General features: G+C 40.0%; 1 protein-coding gene across 1 annotated transcript; it reads left to right on the forward strand.

The window, feature by feature from the left end:
• The first annotated feature begins 248 nt into the window (after positions 1-248).
• On the forward strand, positions 249-2,402 carry LOC139831600 (uncharacterized). Its single transcript, XM_071820899.1, has one exon. The coding sequence runs from the start codon at positions 285-287 to the stop codon at positions 2,400-2,402; it is 2,118 nt and encodes a 705-aa protein (XP_071677000.1). The 5' UTR covers positions 249-284.
• The last annotated feature ends 9,426 nt before the right edge of the window (positions 2,403-11,828 follow it).

Genomic DNA, 11,828 nt, shown 5'->3' on the forward strand with positions numbered 1-11,828 from the left:
CGAATTTTTAATTCCTTTGACCAGATTGGTGTGAAGTGGAGAATTCAAATAATTTGATTAGCACTTTTTAAATCAAATGCAGATACATGGATAGGTATCTTCTAAAACGCAAAGCCCCATCGCAGAATGAAGATGATTTCAATTGGGAAGAGGAGATTAAGTATGATCCGGGACAAAGGAAAAAAATAGAAGATTATCATCCTAACCTCAAGGACTTGGTAAGAAGGAAGTACTTAGTTAATGGACCATGCCAACCTCGCACTTGTGAATTTCCGCCCACACTGATGGGGGGCAAAAATAGAAGATTTAATCCTGATTGGTTTGATGAGTTTGGTAGTTGGCTTGAATACAGTGAGTCCAAAAAGAGGGCATATTGCTTTTGTTGCTTCTTATTTAGGGACCGAGGCAGTAAGAAAGAAGCTGGGTATGAGGCTTTTGTTGTGACTGGTTGGAATAGATGGAGCAAAAAATCAAACCTAAAAGATCATATTGGTGATGTCGGCAGTGTCCACAATCAAGCACTAAAAAATTGTGATGCTTTGCTTAGAAGAGATGCGCACATTGATGTTGCTATTCAGGTACAAAGTGAAGCTGCAAAGGTTGCTTATTTCACGCGACTAAATTCTTCAATTGACACAGCTAGATTGTTATTGAAACAAGGATTGCCGTTCCGAGGCCACGATGAGTCAAAAGAATCGCTCAATAAAGGGAACTTTCGGGAATTTCGTGATGCCCTAGCAGAACATAATCCATCTTATGGCAAGGCATTGGGACAAGATGCTGCAGGCAATTCTGTTATGGTGTGTCCTGAGGTCCAAAAGGATATTGCTAGCAGTTTTGCAGGTGAGATAATGAGTTCTATTCTCAAAGAAATTGGCCATGGTGTGTTTTGTTTGCTTGTTGATGAGTCCAGAGATGTCTCTTGCAAAGAGCAAATGGCCGTGGTCTTGCGGTATGTCAATAGTTCTGGAATCGTGAAAGAGAGTTTTGTTGGTCTTGTTCATGTGAAAGAAACAACATCGTTATATCTCAAGTCGTCAATTGATTCTCTCTTCACAAAATATAAGCTGAGTTTCAAGCAAGTTCGAGGACAGGGGTATGACGGTGCTAGCAACATGCGAGGTCAGTTTAATGGTCTCCAAGCATTGATCATGAGGGAAAGTAGCACCGCATTTTATGTTCATTGCTTCGCACATCAACTTCAGTTAGTCGTTGTGGCTGTGGTAAGAAAGCATATTGGAATTGGTAATTTCTTTAATATGATCTCTGTCTTGTTAAATGTTGTGGGTGGATCTTCTAAGAGAAGAGACATGCTTCGAGATATAAATCTTGAGGAAGTGCAAAAGGCTTTAGGTTGTGGAATGCTAAAAACTGGAACGGGTTTAAATCAAGAGCAATGTCTTCAAAGACCTGGGGACACTCGTTGGAATTCCCATTATAAAACACTTAAAAGTTTGGTTGATATGTTTCAAGCTGTTGTCAAAGTGTTAGAGTTTGTGGAAGAAGAAGATGATGATAGAACAAATAGAGAGCAAGCAAATGGTCTCCTGGTGTACTTCCAATCATTTGATTTTGTCTTCTTTTTGCATCTCATGTTGACTATCTTAATAGCTACCAACATATTGTCAGCAGCTCTCCAAAGGAAAGATCAAGATATTGTGAATGCCATGAGTTGTGTCAAGTCAACTAGATGTCATTTGGTTGATCTTAGAGAAAATGGGTGGGACTCCGTTCTATGTGATGTGCATGCATTTTGTGAGAAACATGATATTATCATGTTAGAAATGGAAGAAGCATATATCAATCCCAAGAAGAAACGACAGAATACTGGTATTACCAACCAACACCACTATCAGGTTGATTGTTTCAATGGTGTTATTGATTGGCTAGTGCAAGAGTTTGATAGCCGTTTCAGTGAGACGTCCTCCAACTTGCTTATATGGTCAGCCGCTTTGAGTCCGAGAGACTCGTTTCATGATTTTCATTTGGAGAATTTGATGAGCCTCGCCAAACTTTATCCTAGTGATTTTGACTATGGAGAACTAAGGGATTTAAGACATCATCTTTGCCTCTACATTGCTGATGTGCGTGCAGACGATAGATTCTCCAACATACAAGGTATTGGTGATCTTTCTAAAACAATGGTGGACACGAGGAAGCATATTTGCTATCCTTTGGTTTATCGGCTTTTGAATCTAGTACTTGTGTTGCCTGTTGCCACCGCTACGGTTGAGAGGTGCTTCTCGGCGATGAAGCTCGTGAAAACTTATTTACGTAATCACCTCAATGATGATAGTTTGAGTGATAATGTCATCTGCTATGTGGAGAAAGAAGAAATGAAGAAAGTCACCAACGATCAAGTCGTTGATCGATTCATGAAAATAAGAAATCGTAAATATTAAAAGGTAATATTCTCTACTTTAAAATAATTATAGTTGGTTATTTTATTTTGGTTGATAACTTGAATTTGCACTGCTAATTTACAGGTTTCGGAGGATTCAAGGCCGGAAGTTGTCTTTCTCTGGTATCGACTTTCTTTTGTGAGTCTCAATGTCTCATCATCAATTTATTATTAGTTCTGTCCATTTCGGCAAACGCTTGACCGTGCCTATTTGTGAGCATACAACGTGTCCTTCGTTTTGTTGGATTCTTTATGCTAAGACTCTTTAAATGCAACGTTATAAGTGAACTTCTGATTTTTTTTTTTCATATTTCTTTATGTCAATGTAAGACTTGTGCACCTGGGTAAATTTTCCCTAGCTTCGCCCCTGCCTGAACCAACTCCGACACCAATATTGAAGAATAGGGGTTTGATTAAATTAAATGATGAAGATATGAGGGAAGCCAAGAAATCTCTTAAGGAGAAAGGTATTAAATCTGAAGATGTGAAGAACTTACCTCCCATAGAAGATTTATGTAAGATAATTTCCCCTTCATCCATGATTGAGGTAAACTCTCTTCAACGCTTTACTAGGGAAGATATTCCGTATTCGAAACCTCCTGCTCAATGCTTAGATGAGTTTGATAATTATATTGTTAAGCAAGAAAATTTTAATATGAGAGTAGAGAATCATTTAATGGAAAATTCTCAAGCTATTAGAAATTTGCATGATATTGTGGAGAGAACCTCCAATGATGTTAAGATGCTTGTTAAACATTTCATATGGTTCAAACTCAAATTGATCAACTCACTAAAGTGCAAAATGACTTGTTAAAAAATAATTCTAAAGAGAAACATGCTTATGAAGTAACAACTAGAGGTGGTGTTTCTACCAAGGATCCTCTATATACTGAGGGGCATCCCAAAAGAGTTGAACAAGATTCTCAACGAATTGAACCTAGTGCTTCTTCTAAGAAAAAGAAGAAGAAACATAAAAATGTTGTAGAATCCTCTGAACCTATTAATGATCCTAATAGTATTTCTATTTCTGATGCTGAAACTGAAAGTGGTAATGAACATGACAATGATAATGATAAGAATGATGCTTCTGATAAAGAAGAAGTTGAAGATGAACCTGAAAAGCATGCTAAAAATAAAAAGTATACTAAAGAAGATTTTACTGCTAAGAAACATGGTAATGAAAGGGAACCTTGGGTTCAAAAGCAAATGCCTTTTCCTGCTAAGAAACTAAAATCAAAGGAAGAAGACCATTATAATAAATTTTGCGATTGGATGAAACTTTTATTCTTGCAAATCCCTTTGACTGATGCTATTAAATTGCCTCCTTATTCAAAGTATATGAAAGATATTGTTACCAATAAAAGGAAAATTCCTAATGAGGAGATTTCCACTATGCTTGCTAATTACTCTTTCAATGGCAAAGTTCCAAAGAAGTTGGGCGACCTAGGTATACCGACTATTCCTTGTTCTATCAAGAATAATTATGTTAGAACTGCTCTATGTGATTTGGGAGCCGGTGTTAGTGTTATGCCTTTTTCTCTTTACAAGAGACTTTATTTAGAAAAGTTGATACCGACTGATATATCTTTGCAAATGGCTGATAAATCTACTGCTATTCCTGTTGGTATATGTGAGGATGTTCCTGTTCAAGTTACTAATAACTGCTTGATATTAACTGATTTTGTTGTGTTGGAAATTCCTGAAGATGATAATATGTCTATTATTCTTGGGAGACCTTTTCTTAACACCGCAGGGGCTGTTATTGATTGCAATAAAGGAAAAGTTACTTTCAATGTTGATGACAAGGAGCATACCGTTTATTTTCCCAAGAGGATTGATAAAGTATGTGGAGTTAATACAATTTCTAATGTGAGAACTATTAAAGTGGGAACTATTGATTGTCCTATATATGAGCCTAAAGAAGGATATCAAAATATTATGATTGGATCCATATCAATACAATTCAAGGTAACATGATTGATTTGAGGTTTATTTCTTCTTATGCTATGTAAAATTTATTTGGTGGCAAGACTTGATCAACCTTGTTAACAAATACTTTTTATATGCATAGAGGAGCTAAACAACATTTCTTCCTTCCTCCACTTGTTCTACTTGCTGTAGCACTTTTGTTTTGCAAAGTTCTTTAGTCAATCAGAGTTTTCAAAATCTTTTTCTGCCCAGTAATGATAAATTTAATACCTTGAAATGTGCATTTTTCAAAGTTTTCAAAAATTCACAAAAATTATACCGTTGGTCTTATTTTTCGAAGAAGCACCTGGGAGCACCTGGGGATGACCAGTGGGGCACCCCAGGGTGGCACCCCATAGGCCGGCGTGGCCAGCAAGGGGGGCGCGCCACCCTGTTGTGTGGGCCCCTCCTTGCCCCACTTATTCATCTCTTGCTCCCACTCTCTTCTCTCTCCCGAAAAACTTGCACCAGCTTTCTCTCACTCGCGTTTCTGCTCAAGAGCTCAAGATTTCTCGATCTCTTTGCTCAGCCCAGATTTCTGTCTGAAATTTGGCACATTTGCTCTCCGGTATGTGACTCCTCCGATTATCCAAGTAGAATTTTGTTTGGTTGAGTATATCTTGAATATTTTGCTGCTGTAGGTAACATGTTTAGTGAGCTTGCATGCTTGTTCTAAGTTGTAGAAACTAGTTTTTATGCATGATTAGTACTCTAGCAAGTTCCTATAGTAGTTCCCCTCAATTATATGTCACCAAATCAAATTTTATAATGTTTGTTGAAAAATTTCAGAAAAGGAAGATGGATAATTATAACTTTGGAGAAGTGTTTGAAAGAGAGACGACAAGCACGGGAAGGCCTTCTAGGACCGCCACCCGATTCAGGCGATCCTATAATGAGGACGTCATCGCACCGAGCTTCGAGCCCGAAGAGGACAATGGGGTCCCTAACGCTTCATCTTTCCCATGTTATAACTTTTTGAGTAATGCAGGGTTGCTGAATGATTTCTTGACCCTCGTCAGTAAGGCAGGCTTAACCACCTATATGGGAGATGAGAGGGAGCAATACCACATGCTCACTAAAATCTTTGTGGAGAGCTTTAAGTTCAACAACAAGCACTATCACCCGACAGTTGCATTCAAGATCTATGGTAATCCTGTTACTATGAAGTTGGAGGATTTTTGTATTGCATTGGATATTGCCCCTGTAGGTACAGCGAAGAAGATCGAGAACAATCCCAAGGCTTTGCTGGAGCTCTATCGGGAGATCACCAATGATGATTGCCGCACCATTCAGCGTGGCAAGATAAGAAACATTCAACTCTCCGCTATTAAGTATTTTTCTTATTACCTTGCTACTAGCATTCTTGCTGGGAGAACACTAGCAATATTTCTAGCTATCATCTTGCTTTCTTGATTGCTGCACTCACTGGAGAGACACCTTATCATTTTGGTGCTCTTGTTGCTCGCCGTTTGTCTAATAGGGGGCCTATTTTTGGAGGAATTATTGCATCACGCATTTTATCATATCCAGATCTTCCTCTTGACCCTACTGATGTGAAATTAACTCCTATAAGGCTTGATATTGCTGCTATGAAGAGTCATCAATTTGTTACAACTGACTCTAGTTTAGATAATATGGTCTATAGAATGTTGTTTGCTGACGGGGATGAGAGGGAAATCCCTTTGCCACAGCCAGACTTGTTCAGTGTTGACAGGAAACCGTGGTCGCGCTCTAAGGAGGAGGTGGATGAGCAACTAAAGATACAGGGCTTCCACCAGCAGCATGACTCCGAGGACGCCGAGCCCTCTTACGACTACACCGTCACGTATCCTGGTGCTTCTTCCAGCACATACCCGGATCAGGATCCATCTTCGTCGTACTACGGAGGTGCCACTTCATGGGCACCATGGGATTGATCTCCACTTAGGCCAAAAGCCTAAGCTTGGGGGGAGGTATACCGACATCACTCATTCTCTGCATATTATAGTTGCAAGATACTTGTATATACTTGTTTAGCTTCTTTAAGTGGTTTTCTAATAAGAGGGAGATGATATTTGGGGAAGTGCTGCCTGAAAACAGATTCTGGACTGAAACCAAAAAAATTCTCAAAAACATCCAGAATGTTATTTTACGAAGACAATTTTTGTGCATGTTCCCCAGGTTGTTATCTAACTTTCATTAGTTGAAAACTTTTCGATCTGGGCAGCGGAAGAATTTCTTAAAAATGGATTACTGTACTGCTGTCAAGTTTGACGAATTCCTGTTGCTTTGTGCTTATGTGACTCTTCTAGTTTTCATTTTCTTGTTTTTGCTTTGTTTCTTTCCTAAAACACAAAAAGACCAAAAATATTTCTGTTGTTTCTCTTCACCATTTGCTTATTTTGGTTTCTTGCATTTATTTTGCTTTATTTGCTATCGTTGGTTTGCTATAAGAAAATTCAAAAAGATTTTGCTTTGTTTGCTTGTTTCCTTTTGTTCTTGTTTCCAATTCGAAAACACCAAAAATATTTGCTGTTCTTCTTTGGTTTTGTAAAGTTCATTCTGGAGTTCAATGGTCTTCGGTGGCTGGAGCGTGGTTTTCATTCCATATTATTCAAGCTACACAAGTGAAAGGCAATAATGACGATCTACGACAATTCGACTGTGGTGAGAGGCTGGTATGAACTCTATTTGTTTTCATTTTTGTACATATACTCATCCATGTGATCATGCTTAGTTGGTTCATGTGAGGTATATGTCGTTTAAGAAAGTCTAGTGGTTCATGATCTCTCATGTTTAGCTCCAGTTTATTAATATGAGTAGCATGTCATGGATGTTTGCTTGCATTGTTTTATTCATAAATAGGTATGACATTGTGGTATCCTCCTCTGAATAGTTCATTAGAATCGACTTGGCACATGCTCACGCATGCAGATGACTGAACAAAAGTCAATTAAGCCTCGATGATTTACTTTGCCTCAGAGTTCTTGTATCACTTTTATGCCTTCGTTAATTTATTTTGCCGCAAGCATGATTATGACAGTTACTGCTCTCTTGATTGTCGCTCCCCAGTCTATTGCTAGCCTTCACTTGTACTGAGCGGGAACGCCGCTCGTGCTTTCAAACCCCTGAAAACCAAGTTATTACAAAGTGTCCACCATAAATACCTATGCATGACATTTCAAACCATTCGAAGTAAATTCTCATGCGCTACCTTTTAACCTTCAAAATGCTTCTCAATTTGTGTTAATGTTTTATAGCTCATGAGGAAGTATGTGGTGTTTATCCTTCGACCTTGTCATTTACTTTTGACGGACTTTCATAATAAGAGTTGGCAACGGGGTGCCCAGCTGACCCACAAGTATAGGGGGTGTATCGTAGTATTTTCGATAAGTAAGAATGTCGATCCCAACGAGGAGCAGAAGGTGTTGACAAGCAGTTTCGATGAAGGATTCACTGTAAATGCTCACAGACAAGTATTCAGGGGGTTTTGATGTAACAGTTGAATTAAGTACGAGTAAGTAAAGTGCGAGAGTAACAATTGCAGCGAGTGGCCCAATCCTTTTTAGCACAAAGGACAAGCCGGTTTGTTTACTTATAATGACCAAACGTTCTCGAGGACACACGGGATTTTAGTCTAGTGCTTTCGCTACATACGGCTAAATAATCTTCATTGTTATGATAAGTGTTGTGTGGGTGAACCTATGCTAATGTACCGCCCTTCCTAGGACTAATACATACTTGTGATTATACCCCTTGCAAGCATCCGCAACTACAAGAAAGTAATTAAGAATAAATCTAACCACAGCCTTAAACTCTGAGATCCTGCTATCCCTCCTGCATCGATATACCAACGGGGGTTTAGGTTTCTGTCACTCCGGCAACCCCGCAATTGGCAAACGAGTACAAGATGCATTCCCCTAGGCCCATAAATGGTGAAGTGTCATGTAGTCGACGTTCACATGACACCACTAGAAGAATAACACCACAACTTAAATATCATACCATTGAATATTACTCAACCATAGTTCACTACTAACATTTAGACTTCACCCATGTCCTCAAGAACTAAACGAACTACTCACAAGACATCATATGGAACATGATCAGAGGTGATATGATGATGAATAACAATCTGAACATAAACTTGGTTCAATGGTTTCACTCAATAGCATCAACAACAAGTAGAAATCGATACCGGGAGAGTTTCCCCTATCAAACAATCAAGATCAAACCCAAATTGCTACGGCGGTGACGGTGTCCAGCGGTGGAGATGGCGGTGATGATGGTGGAGATGATGATGATGGTGATGGAGATGATGTCCAGCTCGATGACGGTGACGATGGCGTCGATTTCCCCCTCCCGGAGGGAATTTCCCCGGTGGATTCCTGCCCGCCGGAGAGCTCTTTTCTCTGGTGTTCTCCGCCCCGCAGAGGCGGCTGTAACTCTTTGCGAGGTACCCTCTGTGGCTTAGGTTTTCGGGACGAAGGATTTCGCGAAGAAAAGGAGGCGAAAGGGGCTGTGGGGCCCCCACACCACATGGTGGCGCGGCCAGGCCATGGGCCGCGCCGCCCTATGGTGTGGGCCCACCCTGGGTCCAGCTGACTCCTCCTTCTGGCTTCCTTCGTCATCTTGAAAAATAGGATTTTTGGTATAATTTCCTTCCACAGTTGATCCTCCAATAATGATGAAACATGCAAAATAGATGAAATAACATAAGTATTGTGTCCCAATATGAAATATATCAATGAATAACAGCAAATTATGATATAAAATAGTGATGCAAATTGGACGTATCAACTCCCCCCAAGCTTAGACTTCGCTTGTCCCCAAGCGAAACTGAGCTCGGTAAACAGGACCACATGTTTATAGAGTGAAGAGTCGATAAATAAAATACGGGCAAGAAGCATCATATTCATTCACACAAGACATTATAGTAAACAACTTCCTCATATAACTCAACTTGAAACAAGTATAAGGTAATCAGAAATAAAGGTGCATAAGAAATCATAATTGGTGATGGCAAACTTCGTTCTTGGTCAGAGAACAATTAACAGATTATATTTATCTCATTGAGCAGCGCTCTCATGTTAAAGTTTATAAGGCACAACTTGCATACTCAATCATAATGGTCTCTTCATGATCATTGATAACTTGCAAAGCTATATTCATTCAGATAAAACTTGTACTAAACAAGGAAAAAGACATGATGAAGCAAATCACAATATAATGGTTTGATCACAACTACTCAAATGCTTGCTTGAGATGGAGGGAAATAGGTTTACTGACTCAACATAAAGTAAAAGACAGGCCCTTCGCAGAGGGAAGCAGGGATTAAATCATGTGCTAGAGCTTTTTCAGTTTTGCAATCATATAAAGAGAATAAAAGTAACATTTTGAGAGGTGTTTGTTGTTGTCAACGACTGGTAGCGGGTACTCTAACCCCCTTGCCAGACAACCTTCAAAGAGCGGCTCCCATATTGTTTTCATTTTATGTGGCACTCCTTCCAACCTTTCTTTCACAAACCATGGCTAACCGAATCCTCGGGTGCCTGCCAACAATCTCATACCATGAAGGAGTGCCTTTTTATTTTAGCTTTATTATGATGATGACACTCCCCCCAACCTTTGCTTACACAAGCCATGGCTAACCGAATCCTTCGGGTGCCGTCCATCAATCACATACCATGGAGGAGTGTCTATTTAGTTTAATTAATTTGGGACTGGGAATCCCATTGCCAGCTCTTTTTGCAAAATTATTGGATAAGCGGATGAAGCCACTAGTCCATTGGTGAAAGTTGCCCAACAAGATTGAAAGATAAAACACCACATACTTCCTCATGAGCTATAAAACATTGACACAAATAAGAGATACTAAGTTTTGAATTGTTTAAAGGTAGCACATGAAGTATTTACTTGGAATGGCAGAAAATACCATGTAGTAGGTAGGTATGGTGGACACAAATGACATAGGTTTGGGTTAAGGTTTGGATGCACGAGAAGTATTCCCTCTCAGTACAGGTCTTTGGCTAGCAAGGTTAATTAGCAAGCATAAGAGTCGAGGGAAACAAACAAATATACATGTGATAGAAACAATCATGCATCTTCCTTATAAGCACAAACAGTTTTAACTTCAGAATAATAAGCTATGAGCTAACAAGAAAGAAGGATATGAAACAACTACATGTATTTCTCTTTTCTACTTAAACCTCAAAGTGTTGTTGCTATTGACCAATGCTAAGTTTGCCAAAACCAAATAGATTTATTCAATGCTCCCAAAGTGATACCAATACTAACAACAAGGTAAATCATATAATAGAGATTGCAAACTAGAATAAGATGTGCAATATGTAAATGATAAGACTTCTCATTAATATTCCATAACGATAACTCACACCAAGGGATACATAGATAACCAAATAAAGGAGAGATACTTCCAAACTGGAACCCATCTTATATGATAACTTCCCTACTTATGATATGACACTACTTGACAATAAAAGTAAAAGGTAGTGATGATGTGATACCGCGGCACTCCCCCAAGCTTGGAACAAACCAAGGGGATGCCAATACCGATGATGAATTACTCCTTTGGCGATGGTGGTGATGAACTCCTGACAAGCTTCTCGATAAGCTCCTGAAGCTCATCAATCCTGTATGTGAGATTACGAATCATCTCCGAATTGTGCTCGACGCGGTTAAGGAGTCTGTCCGACGGCGAGTCCCAACTCTTGGAGTTATTTCCCCACTCTTCAGCCTCAGGCTCCCTCCTTCCTGCAGTGTTAGAGCGATCTATATCCCACTGGCTAGGCAATGCTGCCTTGGGAGTCCCTTCAATTTGATTATTGAAAATTAGATTGTGGAAGGGGTGATGAGTGCCTGACAAGGATGTCTTCGGAGCTAGGTAATGACGTGGAACCGCTCCTCCAGTGCGAATTCTTGCGCTCTTGTTTGCACTAAAAGGGTTGTCCACCACCTTGATGCTTGCGATGGTAGCACGCGGATGTGCGCGCGGATCTTCCTCCACCTCTTCTTCATCCTCTTCCTTGACGTCCTTGTCTTCCTCTTTCCACCCAAGATCTCGATCATCTTCATCCGGAAACTCCTTGCCCTTGTTCTTGGAGACCATGGTGCTTCTAAACTGAAAACAGATCCTGGCAGAAACAGCTCGAAACAAAACATGTCGAGAAAACGATATACGGACCTCCAGGGGTCTGGGGGATTATATAGCAAATATTTTCACGACAAAAGGAAAGTACCAGATCGAACTAGAGTCGGAAAGGGGCGACGAGGCGGCCAGACCATAGGTCGGCGCGGGCCCAGGCCAGGCCGCGCCGCCCTATGGTGGCACGCTCTCGTGCGTCCTTTCCACTCTGTTTCGAACTCGTAATTTTTCATATTTTCCAAAAACAGCAAAAATATTGTTCGGAAAGTAAATTGCGTACTTTTCATTACCAGTACTGTTACCTATTCAAAGTCG

Source organism: Lolium perenne, chromosome 5 (assembly GCF_019359855.2).
Source record: "Lolium perenne isolate Kyuss_39 chromosome 5, Kyuss_2.0, whole genome shotgun sequence".
In the NCBI taxonomy this organism is placed as follows: Eukaryota; Viridiplantae; Streptophyta; class Magnoliopsida; order Poales; family Poaceae; genus Lolium; species Lolium perenne.

Coding starts and splice junctions, on each gene's coding strand:
- LOC139831600 (XM_071820899.1), top strand. CDS start 285: ATGGGGGGCAAAAATAGAAGATTTAATCCTGATTGGTTTGATGAGTTT.